This window comes from Podarcis gaigeae, assembly GCF_964106915.1.
Source record: "Podarcis gaigeae genome assembly, chromosome: 5".
Taxonomy (NCBI): domain Eukaryota; kingdom Metazoa; phylum Chordata; class Lepidosauria; order Squamata; family Lacertidae; genus Podarcis; species Podarcis gaigeae.
In genome coordinates, this window is record NC_139681.1 from 33,659,647 (window position 1) to 33,687,505 (window position 27,859).

At 39.9% G+C, this 27,859-nt stretch overlaps 1 protein-coding gene across 1 annotated transcript; it reads left to right on the plus strand.

Annotated features, from left to right (window-relative positions):
• Nucleotides 1-1,280: 1,280 nt before the first annotated feature.
• Nucleotides 1,281-23,617, plus strand: IPMK (inositol polyphosphate multikinase). Its single transcript, XM_083740726.1, has 6 exons — nt 1,281-1,778; nt 7,496-7,581; nt 11,336-11,432; nt 12,218-12,390; nt 15,353-15,434; nt 16,807-23,617. Exons 1-6 carry the CDS (start codon nt 1,565-1,567, stop codon nt 17,424-17,426), a joined length of 1,272 nt encoding a protein of 423 aa, XP_083596852.1. The 5' UTR covers nt 1,281-1,564; the 3' UTR covers nt 17,427-23,617.
• The last annotated feature ends 4,242 nt before the right edge of the window (nt 23,618-27,859 follow it).

Sequence of the window (27,859 nt, forward strand, 5' to 3'; positions counted from 1 at the left end):
CTCTCTTGCAATATCACGGTGCTTAATGGGTCAAGTAAGAAATGGTGAATTCAGGACTGTGACTTGGATGCTTTGTGTTACTAAACATATTTACTCAAAGTAAGTCCAATGGGGCATTTACAGCTTAGGAAGTGTGCTTACCAGAAATGTATCCTCTAGCTGTCTAGCAGAAGTCTAAAGGCTAAAAAAGGCTACCAGTGTGAGGAGAGCAACTTTGCTCAAAGTGAGACATCACTCATGGCCTTCACTTTGAGCCTTATTTAAAATCAGGAGTAGGGGGCCAGTCTTGCCTCAAACTGAGCTTTGTCAGACCAAGGGGTGGGGAACCTTTGATCCTATGTTGCTGAACTTCAATTTCCATTACGGTATATCTAACAATTGACCATGCTAGGCTTGGGCTGCTGAGAGCGGAGTTGGAGTCCACTGTGGCAGAGTTTAGTTTGTAGCAGAACTTGTGGTTTATTACTAGAGCTCAGTTCCGTAAAAATAATATGTACTGGGACCTCCCTTCCGCAGAGCACATGCAGAGTGCTTTCTCCCTCTCACCACGCCCTAAACAACAGTAGGGCTGGCCCACTCATGGGGTGCATGCCCTCCAACATTTCTCCAATGAAAACATGGACATCTTAAGGAAAAGTGGGACATTCCGGGATCAAATCAGAAACTGAGGCGGCTTCTGTAAATCCGGGACTGTCCCTGGAAAACAGGGACACTTGGAAGCTCTGCTAATCAGTAGATCCCGGTTGAGATCTTTATCTCTCCATTGTTCTCATAGGAACCAACTTCCAAGAGTCAAAGTCCCTTTGCCCCCAATAAAATATTGTAGAGGGCCGGGCACCCCCAAAGTTGATGGGCATTACCATTCAGATGCAGTGTGTGCACTGCATCATATGTGGGGCAGAGCTTACCTGTGCCAATATTTTATTAAATGTTCAATCGAAGACCAATTCAATTCAATATCCAATTATTCAATACCAATATTTTATCCAAGTTGGCACCCCTGTTTGCTCCTGATGTAGTAGATCTTCCATGGCAAAGGGGCACCATTCTCATGTGCCAAAAGGTCTTGTGTCGGCCCCGGACCCCTGAGCTTAGAGGGAAGGTTTACCACCGCACAGAAGGGCGCGGCTGTCAGGTAGCGCTGTGCCCTTGATAACAGCAGCGCTCCCACTTCCTCGCGTACCGAATAGCCGCGTAGGGGAAACCATTCAGAAGCCGCCCCCCACCCAAGCCAGGGACGAACGGCTTCAGTCGCCGGTAGTGCGCAGGCTCGCTGCGAGCCGCGCAGGCCCAGTAACGCTGAGGTGCTGCCTATCGCTCTCTCTCTCGCTCTCTCTCCTCAGTGCCGCTTAGTCAGTCGACCCGAGCGGTTGAGGCGGCCGAGGGAAGCCTCTGCTCCGCTCGCCTGAGGGAGTGGAAGCACTGCGGGCGGGGGCGCACGCCATGGAGCCGCGGGCCTGGCCTGGGCTGCGAACGGCGAGCGGAGGCAACGGCGGAGGAGGCCCTTGAAGGCGGGGAGGAGGAGGAGGAGGACGTGGCGGCGGCGGCGGGAGCCTCCGAGGAAATGGCCACCGAGCCCCCGCGCTGTGCGGCGAGCAGGGAGCCCGAGCGGCTTCTTCGGGGCGCCAAGGCGGACGTACCTCCGGGCTCCGCGGCGTCGTTGTCGGCGGAGGGAGAAGAGGAAGGAGGAGGAGGAGGGAGGAGCGCCCGGCTGCTCAACGGCTGCGTGCCGCTGTCTCACCAGGTGGCTGGGCACATGTACGGCAAGGATAAGGGCGGTAAGTGGCAGGCCTGGGGTGGGTGGCTGGCTGGGTGCGTGTGTGGGGCGGGTCCTAAGGGGAGGCAGGAAGCCGGGACCCACTCCCCGGGCACTCCTTCGGCAGGGAGTGGGAAGTGGGGCTGCTCAGGTACCCCCCAACCCAAGCCATGTCCCTTGGGTCCGCGCTCAGGAATTAGAGTGGGTTTGGATCTGGATACAAAGCAACCAAAGTCCGGTTTTTTCTGCCTTGGGTGTTATTCCCCTCAACGTTTCCAAGTGTGTGTGTGTGTTTATGCACGTTTATGCACGCGCGTGCGTGTTTTTGGTGTGTGGGATCCAGTGCCCTAGTGTTAAATAATAATACCAGGGCGAGTTTCGTTTTTGCTTACGACATCGGTGTGTCCTTAACGTTGTGGGTTGCTTGTGTCTCTCTTTCTGACAGCCCTCTCTGAGCCGTGTGAGTAATAATCAAGACGTCCCTTGCATGCGTGGGGTTGCTTAATTTCGTCGTCGTCGTCCGCCCCCCCCCCCCCAATCCGGCGAGAGACCGCTTTGAGGTCTTCTAGTGACTTTTTTTTATGGCTGAATGGTCTTTCCAGGCTCCCCCAATCCAGCCCCTGAACCCAGCTGAAAAAGACTACTGGCTGTGGCTCTATGCAACAATAGTATTAATTAAAAATAGGCATGTGAATTGTAAGCCATCTTGAGCAATATGTGTAGGAAGGACAGGGTGTGTTACTGTATATGACAGCTGAAAATGATGCTCTGAAATGGATTTTCAAAAGTAGAATTTGAAGGTTTTTGAAATCCACACAGAACTTCAGCTTGCTTTTTTCCTTACAAAACAACACAGTGGTATTCTACTGTCTCTGTTTGTATACACCTTGGTGGTTTACAGTAAAAAAAAAAAATTCTTTATTGGGAATGTACTAATGGAGCAATAATGAAATGACACATTCTCCTGCCTAATAAGCTGTTTAAAGCGCTTTCTTTTATGGTGTCTTTGTTGTGTTTGCTGCTGCACATTTTTTTTGTGTTAATTTGGTTTTCTAATAATATGACCTCCCTGCTCTTTCTAAATCTTCAGGGGTATCTACCTACAAGGTCCCTGCTTTTCTTGTTGATACCTAATCATGTAGTCTTAATCTGAGGTGTTTTGTAGGTTTAATGTTTATGAATAGGAAGTTTTGAAGCTGGGGAAATGACCTGATTCTGTCTTCACCACCCCACCCCAAGAAAAAAGGAAATTGGATTGGTAGGTTTGGAAAATAATGCCTGCGATTCTGCTCCATAAATCCCAAAAGCAGTTACTTTAATTGTGAAATCTAGTTTTGGATTTCTACAGGAAACAAATTGCATGAAGAATAAACACACTGATGTACTCCTGTTTTGAGTAAACAGAAGATTTGGCATTCATTAGGGAGAAATTTCATCCCTGCAGAAAATGTGTTTATCCTTGTATTCACATTGTGTTTTGTGGCAAATGGACATGAATACAATGAGGAACTTAAAGAGATTGTGCCATTTAAAGTGATTTATATGGCAACTGGAGGGGCTTTACATGTACATATATAAGATGCCGTTACAGGAGACAGATTCTGGTTGTTCTATTTTTCTTTCTTAGCTAGGTTCTTCTAGTCTTTGTATTAAACAAATCAGACATGATCAGCCAGTATTAGACAAATACATCTGCCCTAAGATGAAGTGGAAAAGTGCCTGATCACTTAACCATGGTTAGGTTTTTCAGCATACTGGTTGCTTCTCCTCCCATGCCTCTTCTTCCCCTTCTTTGGCAGGTATTTGTAAAGTTGCTTGATACCACCCAAAGACCCTACCCGGGTGGGAGAGAGGAAGGAGAACGGATAATGTTTTTGTTTATATGATAATATATTGACCGAGATAGAGGTGAGTGAATGAGCTGGCTGTAACCTGTGCTTAATGCTTCTGGGGATGTTTTGCAAACCAGAGTTCTGGTTGGCAACAAATAGTTGGGTGGGGATTAGCTGTGTTATGAGTATAGTTAGTGGGAATACAGTGGTACCTCGGGTTACATTTGCTTCAGGTTACATACACTTCAGATTACAGACTCCGCTAACCCAGAAATAGTACCTTGGGTTAAGAACTTTGTTTCAGGGTGAGAACAGAAATTGCATGGCAGCGGCGCGGCGGCAGCAGCAGGCCCCATTAGCTAAAGTGGTGCTTCAGGTTAAGAATAGTTTCAGGTTAAGAATGGATCTCCGGAACGAATTAAGTACTTAACCCGAAGTACCATTGTACTTGAGAGTGAGGTTCTTATGTAGAGGAGTGCTAAGACTGTGTCTGGGGCATGTTACTGTGGAGATGGAAGTGTGGATACAGTTTCTATCTCATTTTAATTTGGCTAAAATACTTTCTAAGTGGAATTGTTATTGTATTTAATTTTTACTTGCATTTAAAAAAATTAGGAACATATTTTGTTTTCCTCTTAATTATGCTGCTTTAATGTCTTTATTGTATTTTTGTACTTAAATTTTCAGTTGTAATATTTATTGAGATTTTGGAATTTGATGTTTTAAGATGGGTTGTAATCCACTTAGAGAACTTTTCAAAAATATAATGTGATATAGAAATGATTTGAATAAATAACCTGGGTGCTGTTGCTGAGAAGGCCCTCTAGCAAGTTGTAGATCACCTGATTGATGTATGCCCCCTTTTCTTCAGTAACCGAACTAGATGGTTTCTCTTAACTCATTCACACTTGTAGAGTACTCATACTGAGTTCAAAAAGTGGTGAAAACCAACATTTCTTGTATTTGCACCCTATTTTTTCTTCCAGGAAGCTCATAGCAATGTGTTTTAGCACCAAAACAATGTCATGATTCAGGTTAAACTGATAGAGGGTGATTTGCCCAAGGCTGTGCAATAAATTTTGAAGCTGAGCAGGAATTTGAAACTGGGTCTGACACATGTTCAAGCTCAACATGTAAATATTCATCCCCATCATATTCTTGCATATGCATCTTTATATTTTTATAAGATGCAATTATTCATTTTTATAACATTGTTGACCCATGAAATGCAGATAGTTACAAAAGCATAGGTTCAAATGGAACAACTGAAAAGCAAGGATTTCACAAGAAAACCGGTTTGCTCCTGAAAGGAGAGGATTTTTAAGTGAGAACATAGATTGTTTAGCTGCAATTTCATGATTAACCTTCCTCACTGACTTCTGCTTAAGCCAACATCCTTCTAAGGTCATAATGTGTGTCTCTTCTCTAGGGAGGGAGGGGGGAACCATGATTGAGAGCTATCCCTGTTGCAGTCAACTTCAGGAATAACAAATTTGCATGGATTGTTCATTTGCATTGAAGTTCAGGGCTCTGGCATGTACGTGGTAGTGGATACAGAATTTAGCTTCCAGATTTTTTTTTAAGTGTTTCTAGCCCTTGTTGACTACAAATATAGGTATGAAAATGTATGGTTAATGCCTTCTGGAATCTCAGAACCTAAAGTGGTGACTGAATGATATTTAAAACAAGAAAATAAGCAACTTTCCTACATTTGCGTAACTCACACAGATCACAAGATATTTTTGCGTGTGTGATGCAGATCTGGGGTTACCATGGTGCAGATTTTCAGGGTTTATTTTTTAAGTGCAGAGTGCTTACAGCCCTCCTTATGTTAGCGTAACTGCATTTTATTCCATCCCATGTATTTTTCTGTTCTCCCAACTCCTCCTCACTGCTGAAATTTAGATTATAAGCTCCTTGATTTTGTATTGTTACTGTGGAGTGTCATGTATATTAGAGTTCTGTGGATGAAAGATACTTTTTAAACACATATTCATAAGGTGAGATCTGCTATATCAGTCTATATTATATTTATACTTTACTTATTCCATAGGTTTTCTTGGGATATAAGAATACCAATGGCTTTTTGTTGTGCTGGCTATATTTCCTCCAGTATCAGAGCTAGTATGTATGCTTCTGAATGCCAGCTAGGATTGAATCATAGAATCATAAAATTGTAGAGTTGGAAGATAGTGCTACTGCAGTTATGTCCTGCTCATGGGCTTCCCATAGGCATCTGGTAGCCAATGTGGGAAGCATAATGCTGAAGTGGAGTCGTTTGATCAGATCCAGCAGGGCTTTATGTATGATTTCCATACATAAAATCATAGAATCACAAATACAAAAAAGTAAACACGACAGCCTATATATTCTACTATTATACTGTTGAAATAGTGGAGCACATTAAAATACCCTTTTAAGTTTCCCAGTTAAAAATTTGTTGTAGTAAAACTTTGCTTTCGGAAAATAAACAAGCTTGGGGTGAAGTAGTCTTTCATGAGTAAATATTTATGAAGTATTGGGGTCATCACTGAGAAGATCTTACTTCTCTTATCACTGTCCCAGCTTCTTACCTTAAATTGCCTTTCCCTAGTTGCTAGCACACACAGAATTTCAAAAAGTGGAGAGACTCCTATGAGAGTTGCTCTCTCCACTACACTAGAAAAAGGCTGTTCTGACATGTGCTCTGATTACTTAAAATTCTTAATAAAGGGAATTTATAATAGAGGTGGGAAGGGGTAAACACTCATATTTTGCTTGTCTGACAAAGTGGTTTTGATCGTGGCTTCACTCAAGGTTGCATAATGTGACTGTAACAACAAAGATTTATTGCTGAAAATAACATTATGTTCAATTTTACCTAGAAGCTAAAGTTTTACTAATAATAAAGTCCAAAGGCTGATTTTTATAAGTATAACCATTACTAAATAGAAACCTTGGTTATTTTTCAACTAGTGGAGATAACATTTATTGTAGTCTGTTGTCCTAATGGTAATACTGCAGCCTAGAATGAGTCTCAATTTTATTTTGTGACGTTATGGTTGTATTAATATTGCCTGTCTTGAATGTCTTGAATAGCATCATTAGAAAGAAAAAATTGACATGATATTGAAGTTTCATTTGGATCCAAAGGGCTTATTCCAGTAGTTGCAAATAAATGTTTAAAGATTAAATTTTAAGTTACCACTGCTGTGAAGAAACTTCAGTGAGATGAAACTGTTCAGAACTAACACTGTTTTGGTGATTGAAAAATAGCAGAGAAGTTAGCTGCAAAATAACAAAACTATTGCTCCACATTTGTCCTGGTTCTTGTGTAGCTAGGCCATGGTTCAGCATTACGTGTGAACCCTTCCCAGCAGCTTATCTATTGTTTCCTTATTGCCGGTCATCCATGATTTGAAGCCATGGCCTGTTGCTTATGAGCCTGTCTTCGTTTTAGCTATGGCTTAGCATTACATGTGAGCTCAGCACTTTCCTTAGCCATAGTTTGCTTGGCTAATCCACTCCAGATGCTCACCAGGGTACAAATGCATGAGGCTAGAGCAGATGGGAAACAGACCAAACTTTGGAGAAACAAACCATAGTTTGACAAATCTGTGGGATAATTTATGGTTAACTACTGATTTGTTGAACAAATCATGGCTTAGCATTACATGCAAACCATGTGTGAAAGATTTGCCTGGTCTTCAGGATAAGTACCAGACTCTAAAGGTAAGGTGTATGTTCTCTGTGTTTTTGATTTCATTTAAAGAAAGCTGCTTCCTAACACGAACTCTTACTTTCCTCCCTAACAAGAACTCTTGGTTTTTTTTGAACATTTAGTGTATATACTAGATTATGTTATCATAGTTGGACTCAAAAGCATGCTGAAGTTAAGATGTGAACAAATGTATTTGTTGTTTCCCAGGCATCCTGCAGCATCCTGATGGCACAGTCCTCAAACAATTGCAGCCACCACCTCGAGGGCCCAGAGAACTAGAATTCTATAACAAGGTAATTGTTTTCTAATTCATCCTCTAACTGAAGTTATGCTTTTTTGTTGTTGAATTGAAGCACCCCTCTGTTTAATTATCACTGGGAACCTCTGTGCATAACCTTACTGTCCCAACTTAGCACATACTGTAAATGGCAAACTCAATATGGTAGTCTTGATCAGTGTCAGAGACTGATTATATGGGAGGAAGATGACATACTTTGGATCTTTTGACATCAGTGGGTCTTGATTATGACTAGTGTTTGATGTCTTCCACTGTCAGTAATGTTGGTGTGCATCCCTTCATTGACAGTCTCGGAGGTCATCTTGTGTACACAGCAGACACTGGTAGTTTCATCATGTGCCTGTCTGGTTGTTGGGCATCTATCCATAACTTTCCCTTTGTTTTTCTATACAGTCATACCTCGGGTTGCGAACGTGATCCATGCGGGAGGCATGTTCACAACCCGCAGCACCGCGTCTTCGCACGCACATGATGCGATTCGGTGCTTATGCGCAAAGTGTGATTTAGCGATTTTGCACATGCACGTGCGCCAAAACCCGGAAATAACCCGTTCCGGTACTTCCGGGTTCGGCACGGTCTGTAACCCGAAAACACAAACCTGCAGCATTCACAACCCAAGGTATGACTGTATTCCATAAGTGAACTTCATGCTAGCTGTGATGTGGCCCCATTGGCAACTGCTTATTTGATTATCTAGGGGGCTATTTAGGCATGGAGCCTCTGGAGGAACGAAGACTGGTTTATGCATTGAAGAGGTAGTGGTACACTGCACCAAATAAGGTGTGATATTGGAGTAAAAGCCAGTTTGGCTAAGGGGGTGCAAGAATGCTCCTGCTACCCTGTTTCCTTGAAATCACTGTACAGGAACATGGGGCTATGTAGCTAGTTACTGGATCTCATGGCATAGGTGGCACATCTTTGAAGTTAAATTTTGGTTGTCAGTAGAACAAACTAATATTGCAAATAAATGTTGAAACCATTCTTGGGGAATGAAATTACAACATATGTTTGGTTGAGTCAGAGTGAATTATGTACTTTCTACCAGAGTTGCCTAAAGTAACATTAGTGTGCACGTGGAGAGAAAATGTAAATAGTTCATTAATATATGAGCTCTTGGAACAGTTTGTGCTGAAACATTTGGTGCAAATGATTCCATTCCCTATTAAAGACAAAGACAGTGTGATCCTCATTTAGGAAATGTCTCCTATAACAAAGTATTTTTTTCTGCTAATCAGACCTTATAACTTCTTCAGTATAAGTAATTTGATTATTTTACTATTCCTATAGCTGGATGCCTATATTGACTTGGTTTTTAGGGGGTGGGGGATTTGGAAAAGGAATAAATTCACTAGAGTTTGTAGTGTGTTAACAATAATAATTTAGAGTCCTAAAATTAACCTGTTAGCAAGCTTCAGCTTTTTCCTGACCTACATAGGAGACAGGCAAGGCAGCCTGTGATCTGTCACCTGGTTTCTCTTGGTGACAGAAAATCCAATAGTTGAGGCAGACAAGAGTTTGAAGGCATTTTTTCCTTTATAAGTATATATAATGGACAACAGTAATTTGTAAATCCAGCAACTCAGTTGTATGGTCTTGTTCATTTCCTTTTTAAGTGTAACTAGAATAACAGGACTGACTGTCATTCTGTCTCTGAAAAGTACCGTATTTTTCGCTCTATAACACGCACCCGACCATAACACGCACATAGTTTTTAGAGGAGGAAAACAAGAAAAAAAATATTCTAAATGAAACAGTGGATGTATGATTTTTGTGGTTCATGCTGTGGTCACAGACATGTGATCTGACAGTGAGTTTGGGGTAGCCCAATGCAAAAATCCTGAGGATCCATGTGGATTCATGCTTTGTAACCACGTTTTTGCGGCCCCAGGCAACAGTGGGTGTGTGATTTTTTTGGTGCAAGCTGTAGCCATGGACATGCTATGTGATCTGATGGTGAATTTGGGGTGACCCAGTGCAAAAATACTGAGGATCCATGTGGATCCGTGCTTTGTAACCAGGCTCTCTGTCCCTCTCTTCTCCCCATTCAGCGGCTCTTCTCCCGCTTTGCTGTTTCAAAGTGAGCAAAGCGAGCCACGGAGGAGGGAAGGAAGGGGAACCATGGATCCTCTGCTCACGACTGCAGCAGATCCCCCCACCATCCATAGGCATTCGCTCCATAACACACACAGACATTTCCCCTTACTTTCTAGGAGGAAAAAAGTGAGTGTTATGGAGCAAAAAATACGGTATTTGCTCAGCATTTTGCCTCTGCAGTTGTTATTGCCAATTAAGGGTCAAAATTTAATATTGAATAAAAAAATTGCATTGGTGTCACATTAGGAATTAGCTGTTGAGTTGCATGTTTTAATATTCTTTCTGTTTCTCATTGATGGTGTGGCTTTGCTGCAATTGAATGACAAGTCATGAACAAAATAAATAATTGCATCCTCTAACAAAAATCAGGTATCTTATGGCAGTAGAAACAATGCACTTTAATTGTTTTACAAATTCAATCAATGATAAAGCTGCTAATGTTACAGTACACAAGTTTTGCAGTCCACTCTACTTCACCTCCCCCTCCTCCCCCCCCCTTTCTTGGAAGCATAAACCCACATAGTAGGCTATGTTAAGAGTTCCTGTATTTACTGGATGCTTTCTAGGTTATAACCGGGACGTGGGTGGTGCTGTGGGTTAAACCACAGAGCCTAGGACTTGCCAATCAGAAGGTTGGCAGTTCGAATCCCCTCGACGGGGTGAGCTCCCGTTGCTCGATCCCAGCTCCTGCCAACCTAGCAGTTCGAAAGCACGTCAAAGTGCAAGTAGATAAATAGGTACTGCTCCGGCGGGAAGGTAAACGACGATTCCGTGCACTGCTCTGGTTCACCAGAAGTGTCTTAGTCATGCTGGCCACATGACCCGGAAGCTGTATGCCGGCTCCCTCGGCGAATAAAGTGAGATGAGCGCCGCAACCCCAGAGTCGGTCACAACTGAACCTAATGGTCAGGCGTCCCTTTACCTTACTTCTAGGGTTATACCAATCCAATATAATCTTTTAAAGGACATTTAGTTTAGGAATTTGGGGTGGGGTGGGAGAATGCAGTTGATTAATTCATCACTGAAAGATTATCCTCCTCATACTTGATTTTGCCATAACTGAAGGTGAAAGGGAGACCAGACTTGTCTCCCTGTGCCCCATCCTGCCACTAGTACACCTAAGAATGTTTTGATTAGATTGACTCATGCCGCACAGAATCCCTAAGCACATATTTGTGTGCTTTAGTGCTGTCAAACTCTGAACTTCAATTTGGGGTGGGTTTTTTTTGATAGCAAAATACTTATTTTTTATAAAAGACTTAACAGTAGTCAAACGTTCTGGCACAATTTACAGCATTTATTCTGAAAGACACTTTGTTTCCTTTCTAAATGGATATTTCTCATTGAGTGTGAGGTTTTAAACATACAGAGGGTAAGATTCAACTAACAAGTCCTGTTAGTGGAAGCCCTGAGCAAGGTGTTAAGGTTGTGTATCCCTGAAACTGGTTGGGTGCTGGTGGTTGGAAGAAGCTCTGGGACAGCATGCAGGGGTACAAGAATGAATTGTTCCATCTGGCAAGCCAAAATGCTTGTGCTGAAGACTACTTTAGCATGATGTTGAATTCCCCCCATAAGTTCTAAATATCCAAATGCAGACTACCACAAGAGGGAATTGAGTGGTTTGTTGCAGTTCAAACATATTTCTTTTATTTCAGGTGTATGCTGCTGACTGTGAAGACTCTGTGTTTCTAGAACTCCAAAAATATTTGCCAAAATATTATGGAACCTGGTCATCACCTACTGCACCCAACGGTAATGCTGTTAGACAGTGCAATAAGCACTAATTTTTTGGCAACTGCTTGGGAGATGGCTCTGAAAATGCCAGAAACTAAGTACCCGAGCACAGCGTGATAAATCACTATCATGTGGAACATCATGAAACAATATATTGCTATGCTTTGTAGATGGAAAAATGTCATGTAAATAAGGGCTGTTTTCTGCAAACTCAATTGATTCTTCAGTAAGATCCAGTTTAGCATATTTAGGTCTATTGCAGAATTTGTATGTCAAAATACACCTTCTACTGCTAACAGCAACAGGGGTACCACTAGTAAGGTACAGTAGTCTTGCAGGAAGATAATAAGATAACCACCACCAAGAATAAATGTTGGCAATTTAAAGCATGCTAAAGGGCTTATTATTATCTTTTAACATTTTATACTTTCTCAGAATGTTAGTTACAATTTGCTTCATTCAAAGGATGGTTACTGTAATTACTTACGTTCTTATACAGGAAGCTGAAACTGACCTGGACAGCAGATTTCATAATAAAAATAATTTATAAAACACTACTATTATATTAACTTATACAACACTGTCTGATAGTGAGAAGGGATATAAAGATAGACACAATGAAATAAAATCACAGACTAAAAGGAATCATTGTTGGGAATTAGATGGTTAATATAATGCTTGTTGTAATATACCACCACCAGGAGGATGCCATCTTAGGGCCACTTGTGTACTTTCCACTGACCTCTAATGATTGGGTTGGCTAGATTATGACATTGATCTGGTTTATTCTGAATTGTTAACAGATTTGTACCTGAAACTGGAAGATGTGACACACAGATTTAAAAAGCCATGTATAATGGATGTAAAAATAGGCCAGAAAAGCTATGATCCATATGCTTCCGCTGAGAAGATTAAGCAACAAGTCAGCAAGTACCCATTAATGGAAGAGATTGGGTTCTTGGTGCTAGGCATGAGGGTAAGATGCAGTTCTTCATTGGATTTTAAATCTTTTTATGCTCTTGACAACATGGGGGCAACTAAAATTATGTTTAGATGATATTTTCAACAAAACAACACCACCACAAACTGGCTTATATAAGTATAAAACCAAATTTACTAGAATAATAACTAGAATAGAGATAGACTTATAAGTACAACTCTATCTTAACAAGTTACATGTACAGTAAAAGTTATATGGACTGAATAAATGAACCGTTCAGCAAGTAGCGTAAGTCCAATCACGGAACAGCAACCCCTGTGCCGCCACAACGGCAAGGGTAGCATCCAGTGCCAGATAACAAACAAGACTCTGGCACGCTAACTAGTTATGTGACCCCGAGCTCCTTTTGCCTACTTGTGTTATTCTCACCAGGGTGGTGGCTTTGATTTTCCTTCCCGTGATTGATCCATGTACATGGCTTTGTGTTTCCAACTCAAGACCCATTGAAGAACATCTCATCCAGTTCAATCTTTGAAAAACAGCTTTGAAAAACTTTTTCATATTCTCCAGTGTGCTACCCTTGCCGTTGTGGCGGCACGGGGTTACCGTTCCGTGATTGGACTTAGGCTACTTTTTGAACGGTTCATTTATCCAGTCTGTATAACGTTTACTGTATCTGTAACTTGTTAAGATAGAGTTGTACATTTATCCACTCCATGTTTACAGTATCTCCAGGCTTTGTCTTGCACATGGCACCTTAGTATGTTTGTTGTTTGAATGGTTATAAGTCTATCTCTATTCTAGCTATTCTAGTAAATTTGGTTTTATCCTTATAAGCCGGTTTGTGGTGGTGGTGTTTTGTTGTATTATTATCACTGTCACCACATTTGATAATTTGTGTATATAGATGATATTTTCCCCACGGAAAGATGTCAGCATGCTTTGGGTTTGAATGTTTTCTGTCATGACGTATTCCCTGCTTCCCTTATTGTAGGGAGATGTAGGTGACTGAATTGAGACAATCTGCATTAACTTCTCATTAATAATAATAATGAGAAAAGAAGTGGGTAGGGTTGACAATCCAAAGGAAGACCTATTATTGATTTCTCCTTTGAGTACAATAATCTGAACAGCATCTTCAAGATTTTCTTTTTTCTTTTGATAAAGAAGATTGTACTTAGTCTAGATGTGGACTTTGATAATATATTTCTTTTTATCTCCCTGGTTTTCTCATACAGCTCTATCCTTCCTCCTTTATCATATTATATTCTCAGTAGTTCCGCCTCTTGCACCCCATACGTACGTTCCATTTCATTGTTCTACTCAATAACACCAGCAAATAGCTAGATTTGTTAACTTCATATTCATAACTTCATATGGGTTGCATTCAGAAATTTAAGCTGTTCACAGCAGTCCTCCAGAGAGCTAACATGTTGTGTTGATAGCTTGGCTATCCCTTCAGGCCTTTGGTGCAGCATGGTGATAAACTGCAACAGTCTTGCATAGCATTGTGTTAGTGAAGCATTAATTGACTTTTAATGTGAAAGATTTGGCTTTTAACTGTATAAACTGAATTCTGATGCTGAAGCGCATTCAAAACCTTAAAAATTAGCCTTCAGGCAATTGTAATTTCCCTAGCCAAGTAGAAGAAAAGAAACATGTTTTCTGTTTGGTCCCCATGGAGACCTCAATGAGGCTCTAGTTATTAACATATTTTATCAGTATATTACTGAAGGTGGATGATGTTGTTTGGCACTTGAATTTGACAGGCATTTTTGGTCTGTGTTCATAGATGTTTAGGGAGCTATTAAGGTTCTGTACTGTATGTGATGTTCAAGTTCTTTAGTATTATTTTGCTGTCCAGTTGCTTTCTTAAAGTGCCAAACACATGTTCATTAACATTTGGTGGGAGAAGTGTATTATTCCTTTATCACAATCTTGCTGACTTCAGTCAATTGGATTCCAACCATTCCCAAACTCCCTGTTAAAGCAGCCCTATATTTGTGCTTAACTTTCAGATCTGGTGTAGCAGAATAAATGTCCTAGGTACATTCTGGATTGGCATAAAATATGTCAGCAAAAAATCTGTTCCTTTAATATAATGAAAATGGGCAAATTTGGATAGAGACATAGATTGCAAAAATATATATAAGCTGTATTTCCAATGTCTGTATGCATCTCTCTGAGATTTTAATTGGAACACCATGGTCTGAAGCCTGTATAATAATAATGATAATAATTTTATTATTTATACCCTGCCCATTTGGCTGGGTTTCTGGTGGACCTTGCTGGATGCACTGTCAACTGCTTCTGTTTGTATAGTTACTGAGAATGAAAAATAAGTATCAGTTCATTTGCTGTCCCATTAACAGATATAATTTAAATGTTGGTTTAGTGATCTTATTCTAGATAATATATTTTTTGTTTCTAAACGTGCTGCAGTTAGTGGTTATATGCACACATATTTTTATATTCATTTGATTTCTATTTTTATGCAGCATGTTTATTGTTTTCCAGACAGACTTGTTTTGCAATGATGTTTGGTCACAAACTTATATGTCTGAGTTTAGATCCCCTGTAGAATACTAAGCTATCCTCTGTCACTGGCCTATATCCGAAGACTACATAGGTCAGTTGACTTTGGGGCATCGGAGTAGACATTCTGAACACCCATAACTTTATTTGCACTGGTTTCTTGTTATTGGACTGTAAAGTATAGAGAGGTATATAACATAACATCTCACTGATGTAATATTTCATTGAAAAAGCTATATCTGAATATACAAAGTTTATGATGTTTTCAATGTGAACTTGCTGAGTTTGGATTGCTAGATAGATCCAGCTCATGTAATAGTTTCAGAGATGTGTTGATAAAGCATTTTGGGAAAAAACCACATTCTTTTGTATGCTGAAGAGTACATTGGAACTAGTCCTAGGACAAAGACATTTTTTCAGAAATCAGATGGTAAAATTACATTACTATTTTGTGTGTTTTAAGGTTTATCGCGCCCATTCTGACAGCTATGAGACGCAAAACCAGCACTATGGAAGAGGCTTAACGAAAGAGACAGTAAAAGATGGTAATGTTTGGATTTAGACCAGGTTGTAGTACTACTATTTTAGGCCTTTATTACGAGACTGTGTGCTTATAACCTACGTGTAGCTTGTCTCATAGTTAAGAAAATTGAGGGCAATATTATAAAACCCTCTAGCATGCAGGATTGCCAGGGAAGGGAAGGAAGTGGGATCATTCTGGCTTGGGGTTAAAGGTGGGAGAGCTCAGATGGGGGAAACGTGTGGATCTCTGACTTAGCTTCGGATGAGGGAGTTAAGGCAGCATAGCCTGCTTATGCCAGGAACCTCCTAACTCACATGGAGATGCACTGGATCCTAACCTGCTCATCCTAACTTGAGATCCTGCTATAGGATTGCAGCCCATGAATATTTTATAGTGCAGTCCCAGCTCTTTAGTTATAAGTTCTGAGCATTGATAGTATGTTTTGAGGGTTTAAAATGATTCCCATAAACTCTCACAATAATCCTGGAAACTAGGTCACTTGTACAGTGCAATCACAACTCACTTAAGCAGCACACGCATGCAGAATTGTGCATAGTCAAAAGCTGCCTGCTGGAAGGGGGGCGGGGATCTCACGGAGGAGCTCCCTGCATCCCCACTGCCAGGGGAAGAAGAAATCTTGCCTTGGCAGCAAGACGAGTGGGGAAGCAGTAGAAACAGATGGAGGAGGAAGAAACCTGGTTCCTTCAGCTGCAGAAGGGAGGAGAAAGGCAGACAGGGAAAGAGACAGGCAGAAGCTGCAACACTGTTCCAGCTTTTTGCTTCTGCCTATATGTCTCTGGGTTGGCCTCTCTCTTCCCTTCTGCAGCGGGGATTTTTTTCATCCTCACTTCCCTGCTCACCATGCAGCTGAGAGAGGTGGGTTTCTTCTTCCTCTGTCTGCCTCTCACCTCCCTTCTGTCTTAGTCTCCCCCCACTCGTCTGCTGTAACTGTTACCCAGAAGGCAACTGCTGCCTGAGCTGAGTGTGTATAATTGAATTTGCGCAAGTAAAATGTGTGGAAGATGTGATCATTCTATAGTATTCCCATAGTGCATTGGGTGGATAAAACTGAAAGATGAGGGCTTGCTTAAGTGCATGTAAGAAGTGAGACTTGAGCCAGAGAACACCAGAATAAATCGGACACACTTGCTCTGAAACCTTTAACATTGCAATTAATATTTTGATGATGGGAAATCTGAACTGGGGCACTTGTCTGAATTTTTGGGGGCATATTATCAGCCGACTGTGAATAGCAACTTAAACCTGAATTCTGTTATATGAATAGCTGAGAATTTGTTGTCAATTTTGCTTTTTGGAAGCTAGGCACCATTGCTATACTGCAGTTTGAACTTTCCAGTCAGTGGCTATTAATTTTACTGGTTTCTTTCTTGCAGGTGTGGCTCAGTTTTTCCATAATGGATTCTGCCTGAGAAAAGATGCTGTAGCTGCCAGTATTCAAAAGATTAAAGAAATACTGCAGTGGTTTGAGAAGCAGAAGCAGCTTAACTTTTATGCAAGTTCTTTACTATTTGTCTATGATGGCTTGTATCCGATGACAACTACATGGTTAAATGATGGCAGTCTGGTCGAGAAGGGAAGAGTGTCCAAGGGTCAAGTGCCAAGTGGTGGTACATTGGAATATAATAATAACATTCGTGTCATCAGTTCTACAGAGAATGGCAAGGTAGAGACCTCTGTAGGCAAAGGCTTCTCTAAAATGTATGCACTTCACAAAAGGCACCAGAGTCAAATTTCCCTTAAAGTTGAAACTGTGGAACAAGACAACATATGGAAGAGCAGTGCTTGCCTTTCACAAGAACATCTGAATGGAAATGTTATACCTCAGCTGGAAAAAGTTTTCTGCCACATGCCTACTATGCTGCCAGAAAGCATGGAGGTTGAAGTCAGGATGATAGATTTTGCGCATGTGTTCCCCAGCAACACACACGATGAGGGCTATATTCATGGTCTGAAGAATTTAATTACCGTCCTTCAAAATATTTTAGATACTTAAACTTTTTGCTATGATTTCTACTGGGGGCCAATTATAATGAAAAGCAACAACATTTCTGCACTTGTGATTCTGTTATATGTTGGTTTGTATTGTTCTACATTTTACTTGTCTTTGTACTTTTGGTAGGATGATCAAGTATTTTATAATCTTACTCAGGAAAATTATTCTGTAGTTTCTTACAGTTTAGTAAGAGAGAAGCTAATGAGATTTAACTGGTAATCGTAGGAACTTGCATTTAACTTGTGAAGCTTAGCTAAAATTGGGGGATGATTTGTGTCAGATAAAATGGTAGAGCTTTCTCATACCCTTAAATATTTTTAGCTTAATCAGAGTCCGTCCATGCAGCCAGAACACTGAGCCATATCTCTAAATAACGGGTTATTAGGAGGAGAATAGAATATTATCCTTAGGTGTTTACTACATCTTTAGAACTGGAGCATTTCTGAGGGATAAATACTTAGAAATCTATATTCTAAATGAACCAGCATTTTAGTGTGAGGTGATCATACTGCTTCGTTCTTAAAACTGGGTAGGTATGTTCCTCTTTTCATGGCTAAACTTAAAAGTATACTCGAACAGTGTAATTTATTATGAGTGCTATTGAAAAGTTATTCAAAACTTATGAAATAGGAGTTGTTTGCCATGTAAAGATGTTAAATGCTGTTTTGAAACATTTGTGTCAGATTTTGTGCCCTATTTTGTTTATAAGCTTTATATTTAGATATTCAACTAGGAGTTGCTTTGGACATTACAGAAAAACAGCAAAATAATATATCCTAGTGAGTCTACAATGTCTAAAGTCAGTTATAAAAATAAGGTAGTACTATGGCCATTCATTGTGTGGGCAGTTTTGTAAAATTGCACAACCAGTCGTTAAGATAGTTTTAAGAGGTTGCAGTTGGAGAGAGTATTTAAAGAGCTCTCCAGTCTCTTGAGTTGCATCCTCTTGAAATCCTCTCATCCAAGGAATGTATGAACACTAGAAATAAGTCCATGGTGAAAAATGGCCATTATAAGCCCAGGGTCTTCAAAATTATTAAATTGCCTCTGGGGAGAATAAGGACTGCTTTATCAGACATAATACTACACATCGATAAATACAAGCAGATGGAAGCCAGAGACTCAAGTAGAGGATGTTTAAAGCTTACACCCACATTTTGGAACAAACCACAGTTTCTGTTAATTCCAAATACAGGATTTTTTTTTTTTTTTTTAAAGCTGAGTTAGTTCAGTTGAACCAGAATTGCACTGCGGCTTAATGTTGTAGTTTCAATAAGCCACAGTTTACCTGTATTACAATATGATGGGAAACTGCATTTTGGAACGAACCATAAACTGTAGCTATAAATGCTATTTTGTGCTTGAACAGGAGGGGAGAATTTGTGAGTCCGAGGCTTGTGTCTGCTTGCTCTCTTAGCGTAACATTTGAAATGGGCCTTATCGTGCAAACGTTGGGCTGATACAAGAGGGCTTCCTTCTGGCAGCATGTGCATCTCCATAAACATAAAAAAGGCAGAAAGGAGAGTATGGACCTCATTCAACTAATGTGTCCTGGTAGTGGAAGCCTGTGCAAGGACTTTCTTTAGCTCCAATGGCTCTAGAGTGTTAGGAGACCCCCAAAGCAGTAGGAGGTAGAGTGTGAATGTTTTGTCTGGCAAGCTTGAGTACTTGTGCTGATTAATGATTGGCATAGCTCTACAATGAATTTCTCCCTGGGTGACATTGCACGACACCCCACAGCAATTCTCATGGGCATGTTTCAGAATCTGTCTACCATGGAAATGGTTGCAAGTCAAATCCAGTGATACAAGATGGAAAATTGTACAAATCAGAAAATTTTCTGGAAAATCTTTCAGTGCTTTTTTTTTTCATGTAAGTTTTTCCCCTTTTTGTAAGTTTATTAATAACTAGATGCCAGCTGCAAATTCAGTATAAGGCAAGCTTGGCAGTTTTGACATTTTTAGCTTTGTTTATGAAACACAGGTAAATTAGATCACTTTTTATAAGCCATCAGAAAAAATTTCTAGCACAAATTATGCTGTGTAAATTAAGTTTACTTAATTTGCATAGGAAAAAATATCCTCTACCACCTCCTGAAATTCACGTCGCTGGAAAATACTTTTTAACCAAATGTCCATTTTCTAGTTGTGCCGTTAAGGAGAACACTTTGCTTGACTTCAAAACTACCAAGAACCAGAGGCTTCTGTCACTGAGCAGGTCCCACTTGGAAGCACCTTACAGCAGTGCTGTAAGGGAAGTATGCAAACAGACACTCTCTCCTGAATTTGATCACCCTCCCCCGAACCTTTTAGAAGGAAAGCTACAAATTTAGGATTAATTTCAATGTTCTGCTAATACTGTTTCATTGTATGGTGTTTTGTAGGCTAATTGGACATAAGAATTTATCAGAGTTTTGTGTTTTCACTTTCTAAGGTTCACTAGAATACTGATTTTAATTGGAAGCAACGTGGTAAATATACATGGACTTTTTATTTCCTATCAAAACAATTCTACATTGATAAACAGTTTTCACGTAGGTTATAAAGTGAGCCTTAATTAATAAAAGCCTATGTCAAAGGTGATACTACCATCTTTAAGATTGATTAGAAGAATTCAGTGTTCTGTGAAGTAATTTAAAGCATATTCTGGAAAAAGTTGCACCATTCTGTCCTATCGAGCTACCTTTGTCACAATTAGCTTATTTTATAGTAGATTATGTTATCTGTGTCTGTTTTCTGTTCAACACAGAATCTTTACACTCACTCACACACACACATATGGGTATGTCTAATGTAGGCAGGTATTTATTCTTTCTTGTCCTGTACCATTTCACATCTGTAGGGCAGTAATCTGTGTGCTCTGTAATATTAGTATTATAATTGTTCATTGCTGTGCTGCTTACACTATTTAATGTAACTAGAACATTGTAGGATCAGCTTACAGAAAGCACTCCTATCTAATTTTCAGTTTTTATAGTTGCAATTGTAATAGAATTATACTTATTTTTATTCAGTTGGAAGAGTACTTTAAATTAAAAACTGGGTACAGCTAAAAGTAACCCATTCAAATGTAGACTGCAGAAATGGTAAATTCAGAACTTACCGGTATGTGACTTTCACGGGAGGACAGAAAAGAGAATAAAAACTCAGAATGGGATAGTATGCTTTCCTTTATGTTAGTATAGTCTCACCATTGTTTATGGACTAATTTCATTATTTCCATTTCTTGTTCATAGGAAGCCTTGTAGAGTGATGCTTTAATAGCATAAGCTTGGGTACGTAATTGTGAAAGTTCTCATTTCATAGATTTCCTGATTCTGTAGCTTATTGTGTATGTTGGAACTTGGATGTACACAGGAATGCCTGGTACACACAGAGCCTTCCCTAGTCACCTAATGAAGGAGGCAAGTTGATTTTATGTGCAAAAAACAGATACGCCCACCTCTAATTGAAGTGGATATGAAAACCTGTGTATTATGAGAACTTTGTGTATATATCAGAGCACCTACAGGGCTTGAAGTTGGAGCCCTAGTGTAGGGAGTATTTAAATGTTTCTCTTTGGAAGGAAGAATGACTGATGTAAACACTAACGAAGATGACTCCACAGCTACAGCCTCTGTAAATGACATTGATTTTGAAAAATTGGCTCTTGTCACAAGGACACTTCTTAGTATCGCTTCTGATGTGTTTGTGAAAATACTCCTTTTAAATGTATTTTGTGGGAAATTATGTACAATCTTACCTGATAAGAATTTAAATTATATAATTTTTTAATAGCAAAACATTTTCATTCTTGGTATTTTTGGATATTAGTGGTTCCTGGTGCATATATTCAAATGAAATTTAAAATAATGGTATTATGAAATGTTAAAATATTTTAACTAACTAGTTTTACAGAACTATGAAATTGTGTATAATTGTGTTTTCACATGGAGGCTGTATTTTCAAACTGAAATTATTTTTGTTCTATTGTACAGGAGAACTATTTTTGCGTATCCCATACATTACATACCATTCCATATGAGATGCTTAAATTTTAGGAAGAGACTATTTTCACTTAAATTGTGGATTGAATGAACAATTTGGCAGGTTACAAGTAGGTCCTATGCATGCTTACCTGGAAATAAGTCCCTCTGCGTTTTGTGGCATTTCTTAATAAGCATGCATAGCACCGTGGCCATAGTCTGCCATAGCAGAACTGAATAAGGGTAACTTAGGAATGTGACTGGTTGTCACTAAGGGTGCAAAATATTGCACGGATTTTGAGGGAAACATATTTCAGTATTAAATACTAATCTAGAGAGAGAGAGAGAAGAGGGCACAACCACTATAGACCATGAGCCGAAACCCTTCTAAATTCCTTTATATTATGACCCTTTTAAAGGACTGCAGCTGATGCAAAACACTCCTTTCGACCTGTTCATATTAGCTATTTTTTTTTTTATAGTTTACACTATTTGCAATAACCGTCCCTGCTGAGTGCCTTCTGCTTCAGGTTTGGTACCTTTTCAATGACCTCACGTAGCATCTATTGTGATGTAATGGAATGCTTTAAGGGAGAGTTGAATGACTGTATTGATTATGTCCCACTAATGTTGGAGAGTATGGTTTCAATAGTTAGCTTCTTTTGATCCAAAACAAATTCATTCGGAAAACTGCCACGCTTTGTGCTTAGTTCCACAATAATAGTGAATTGTGAGCCATGCTTAAAAACCTATGAGTGAATCACATAATGAATTACTTATGCCCCCCCCCCTGCCCAGTTATGTTGCCTGGCTCGCATGTTACCAAATAAGCCAGAAAGGTTGAGGAGGCATCTATAGCAACAGGACTTGGGAACGGAGCATTCTGAAGGGGTGGGAACTGTGGCTTTGGCTCACCCACCCCATATCCCTTCTCAAGTGGCCCTACCTCAAAATTTTGCTTTCTGTGGACATACTGCCTTTACTCAACAATGACAAAACCCTGGGGGCTTAATACACAATCATATGCATCCATGTGCCTTGCCGGTACTCAAAAGAAGCATTGGATTTCAATTCCTGAAAAGAGGCGACCTCATCTGTGTGGTTGTGAACCAGTCCTTAGGGTGTTTGAATCTGGCCATATGTGAATCTTTTTGAAGAGAGCCTTCTGTAGCATATTGTGTGGAAAGGAATTTGAATAAGAGTTTAGGTTGGAGATGCTGAAGAAAGCAGCAGTAAATAATTTATTCACTCAACGTGTATCTTTTTGCAGATCGTATCCATCCGAAAGCCTTACATTCAGTTTTGTTTTGCCTGTTTTCTATGTACTGTTCATGCTGGTAAACCATTGAATTGGAGCATAGAGTGATGAACTCATTCAGCTGTGAAATATTATTACATTATATATCCAGGAGCTAAATACTGCACATTTGTAATTGTTAATTGTGGTTTTGTTAGCTGAAGTTAATGCACACTTAAAAAAATTAAAACTTTCATACTATGAATATTTCTACTAACCTTCCCTAGGTAGCAACTCTGAGTAGTTTTGTATGTAGGTATAGCAAATTAATTTTTGTTTGCCATTTAGAGAAGTGACGCCTGTACATTTAGAGTTTGTTGGAGATTAATCTTTACGTGAAATCCAGCAACAGGAAAGAGAAAGCAACAGTGGTTTGGGGAACAAACGAACATTTACACACATTGTCTAAATCATTGTCTAAATATGCTTTTGAAACATGTATAAATGTTGGCACTGGAAAAAAAAATCTGAACTGGCTGAACTGACTTTGAACTAAAATGTCCAAATATGATTAATATTGCACATCTGCATATGAATGATACCAGAGTGCACATAAGCACTTTAATATTCTGAGAACTGTACTGGAAAATATATGGAAGCATGTAAAATTGCACCTGGAGCTGGATTAACTGGTGGGGGTGGGAGGGGGGGATTTTACAGTTTAAATGTACGTGAATGAATGAATGTAATCTGGCCTCATTTTCTCTAGCTCAAAAAGTTGAAATTGTGTTGTGCAATGTCCTTTTTTTGATGTTTGACTATAACTGATATTTTGGGAGGATTGTTGTTGGACTGCAGAGGTATGTGTTTTATAGTAAAAAAAAACTATTATGCTATATACCAATTCTTTTGTAATTTATGTGATATTTAGGTGATTCTAATAGCTGTATATTAGGCTGACTATTAAATTGTCTTTTAAGTTACCTTGAATGCATTGTCCTTGACTTCTTAAGCAATGTATTGCTTCAATTGTGAGAAAACATTCTCCCACTTTTTTAGTTTCTGTTGCCAGGTGAGTTCTTCCTCTCTTAGCTGTTTAGTTCCTCCAAGATACCGATGAAGGTCTGTACTACCAAGTCCCTCATACTTGTGTTACTAAGTTACTAATATCAATGCACTTCACACTTATTAATACATCACACTTAGGCAGTATTGTTAAACAAAAAAAAGCCTTTGGCCTGAGGAGCTTACTGTCTAAAACTGTGTGTTAGAGACAGAGGTATGTAGAAGTAGATTGGTTCTCTGTTCCAGCATTAGCAAAGTTCTGACTGATGGGCACTAGGAACAGGAGGAGATTTTCTGTAGTGATACTATAGTTGTGGAATTCTTTCTCCAGGGAAGTCTGGCAATCTCCTCTGAGGGCACTTGAATTTTTATTATTATTATGTAAGGGAATTTACGATTGACATTATTATGTTTCTACTGCGTGCTTGCTGTGTTTCGCTGGCTTTTAATCCTGGTGTGTATTTGTATTCATAGTGCTTTGTTTGATTTTTAACACTGTCTTTTCTTCTAATGTTGCCTTTGAGCTGTTTTAATTAGTTCTGAAAAGCAGTCTGTAAATAAATGCATAAATAAGAGTAACAGGAAGAATATGTGCAAAGGCAACGAGATGTGCTTGGGTTTCACCTTTGTAGGAAGAGAGAGCCAAAGGTGGTATCCACTAGCGGTTTCCTATTATGGAAGGAATGTGTCTGCAAGACTGCAAAGGAGGGAATTCATCCTCCTCCCTGAAGTGCCCAGCACCCCCTAAAATCTTCTCTGGAAGGACTCCCAACTCTCTGGAGCAGATATACAGGGGTGAAGGGTACTGTACTGTGGAGGGGTAATTGCCAAAAAACATCTGCTTCTCAGTATTACTGATTCCTTCTGTCAGTGAATGGTCACCCTTAAGGAAGTAAGCCGTATGCCTGGTAAAGAATAATGAGAGGTGATTTTTGAGGCAGTTTTGGTTTTCATTTATTACAGATACATCCCTTTCTTTTATATAACTTGAAGCCAGTGGGCTAAGGGTTCCCTGGAAGCCAGTGTGGTGTAGTGGTTAAGAGCGGTAGGCTCGTAATCTGGTGAACCGGGTTCGTGTCTCCGCTCCTCCACAAGCAACTGCTGGGTGACCTTGGGCCAGTCACACTTCTTTGAGGTCTCTCAGCCCCACTCACCTCACAGAGTGTTTGTTGTGGGGAAGGAAGGGAAAGGAGAATGTTAGCCGCTTTGGGACTCCTTCGGCTAGTGATAAAGTGGGATATCAAATCCAAACTCCTCTTCTCCCAAGCCCTGACCAGACCCACTTAACTTTAGCAAGGTGGCTGTGCCATTTGCCTTCAGATCGTAATCCTACCCTAGTTGTGAATGGAAGAGTTAAGTTGCTACAACAGAAAGGCAGGGAAGAGGGGGCCATAGTAGTCGAGGTGGAAGATGACAAGAGCAAAAGAAGTAGTGCTTGCCAAGGAGCTGAAGGAGGACTGGATTTCTGGAATATTGTACAGGGAGAAGCAGTTTAAGATTACGTTTTTACTAAGTTAGGAGTGGCAGCTGAAAGGTGTGGCAAATGAAAAATTGCATATTCCTGTGCAATGTGTGTGTGCTTCTAGCACGTTTTGCTGCTTTCCCCGTGTTTTTTCAGGGCAGTATGGAGGCAGAACAGATCTACACATTTATTGTAAGAAACTTGTTCCTATTTTACCCTCTTAAAATTTGAATGATTTTTTTGACGAAAGTTTAAGATATTTTTCCATTGACCTTCAGTAACAATAGATCTACGGGTCTATATCTATCTATCTATCTATCATCTATCTATCTATCTATCTATCTATCTATCTATCTATCTATCTATCTATCTATCTATCTATCATCTATCTATCTCTATCTATCTATCTATCTATCTATCTATCTATCTATCTATCTATCTATCATCTATCTCTATCCCAGGGTGATTTACACAAAAGGAAAATAAAAAACAAAGATGTAAATAAAACAGACCCCAATCTTGAACTACTTAGAGGTATGCCTCAACATCTGACTGTGACAAACACTTGTCCAAGGGGTTTTGGGAAACTTGAGTCCAGCTTGCTCAACATTTCTATTGAATCAATGAGCCTGGACAAGGACTAGTTGACTGCTTTACCAGAGTGAAGAAGCAAATACTTCGGTTTCCTCCACACACACACACACACACACACACACACACACACACACACACCAGCTCAAGTGCAACCTGTTCAGGCAAGTTAGAAATGTAAGAATTGTTGGAAAGTCCCCTGCTGTTTCCCTTACTACAGCTCTTCTGATTCTTAGTGGAAGTTTGATTTCTGTACATTTCAGATGCAGTAGCCTGCAGGACAGCACAGCATGTACTATTTCAGAGGGAATGAATGTTTAAACCTCTCATTTTTTTGCCAGTGGGAAATACAGGAGCTGTGGAGTGCCACTAATGTATCTTAATTGCCATAACTTTGGATCTCAATGGGAAAAAAACAGTTTACAAAGTACTTACAACCCCGCAGCCCACCCCCCAAAAATAATCTTGAAGAAAGGGGAAAGAATGAAGTTCAAGGATGACTTCTCAGAAGTGGGAATGGTGGTGCTTCTCTAAAAAATAGACTACAAAGGTGAAGGAAAAATGTTAACACGGAAAAGATTTCTGCTCTGGTGGTTGTTTTCGACACAAGATAATATTACCTTGTGTCAATTCCAGTAGACATTTGTATCACCACCCTGTTCATTGTTTTATTGTTATACTCGGGTTGTAGTTTGGCATAATATAGCCACCTGGGAGAAAACACTGCTAAAACTGCTTTACATACTTGTTTAAATCCTTTCCATCTTTCTGCAAGAAAGGAATTTACAGATAATCTCACTGTGGGAAATACAGCAGATGTAAGGTTTTCTTTTGAGTCCCCTATTACCCTTATTGCCACATGCATGCATGGTTTTCAGAACTGATTTATTATTTCCTACAATAAAGATGTTTGGGTTTTCCCTCCCTTTCGGAGAATCAAGATGACATTGGTGATCTCCTTCAGCCTGTTCTGTTTTGATGGTATTTGTAATCCATTGTGAAATTGCAGTCACGGTCACGGTGCAATAAATTCCACCTGCTGCCATGAGGGTGCTAAAACCCACAGCGTTTTCATCTGATTTAGGGCTGGTACACGCAACCTGCCTACCAAGTGGGATCTACTTGCAGTGCCCCTTATTCTTGTGTCCATTTTGGGGTCTGCCTTGTTTGCATTAAGCAGAGTGAGCAGAACTGCACTTTAACCCTAGATCTTTTCGATGTGTGGTAAATGATGCCATGGAACAGGCAGGTTGCCACGTTCTTGCTAAGTCAGCTGAGAATGGTCAAAAAGTGGAAAGACTGGCCCGGTCAGCATTGACTATCTGCACCAACACATGTAGCCAGTCTTTTTTTTTCTGAGGGGATGCAGGGGTACACATACCCCTAAACATTTTGTGAATCTACTTTTGTCCATTTACCATATTTCCCCCGATTTGAACTATAAAATGGTGATTTTCTTGAGTTAAAATGAGAGCACCCCTAAACATTTTCTTTAGGGGAAAAAAAGCACTGCATGTAGCTGTTGGAAAATTCAGTTCATTAGCTCAGAAGAGCACACGCAAACACTCATTACAACCCATTGTTCTTTTATTATCCAATACGCCAACAATGGCATGTATCAAACACAGCAGCAACACACCTCCTTCAGTTGCTAGTATAACCCTCACAACAGTTGTATCCCATATTTGGGTCACCCCGATTCAGTGCTTCTACTTCTTAAGTAGATAATACTCAGGGCCGGATTTAGGTTTGATGAGGCCCTAAGCTACTGAAGGTAATGGGGCCCTTTATATGTCCAGCTGTCCTTTGTCAACAATAAATTGTCACTGTTTTTTGTGTTGAATATATGCTATATGGTCATTTATGGACCTAATAGGTAAAATGTAAATGTAAATCCAGTTTGTTTCCCTTTAAATTTTTCTGGGGCCCCCAAGAGAGTGGGGCCCTAAGCTATAGCTTGTTTAGCTTATATGTAAATCCGGCACTTATTAATAGCTTATCTGTACTTTGACTGAAGATTTTTCATTGTGGGTTTTTGTTTGTTTGTTTGCATTCCTTGTTTTCTTCTTTATATTAACACTGCTGTTGTGTGGTGATTAAGAAAATGGTAGGTT

Excerpts from the sequence above, each read along its gene's own strand:
- IPMK (XM_083740726.1), top strand. The coding sequence starts at position 1,565 with ATGGCCACCGAGCCCCCGCGCTGTGCGGCGAGCAGGGAGCCCGAGCGG. Across the intron at positions 1,779-7,495 it reads GTACGGCAAGGATAAGGGCG|GCATCCTGCAGCATCCTGAT; the intron begins GTAAGTGGCAGG and ends GTTGTTTCCCAG. Across the intron at positions 12,391-15,352 it reads TCTTGGTGCTAGGCATGAGG|GTTTATCGCGCCCATTCTGA; the intron begins GTAAGATGCAGT and ends GTGTGTTTTAAG.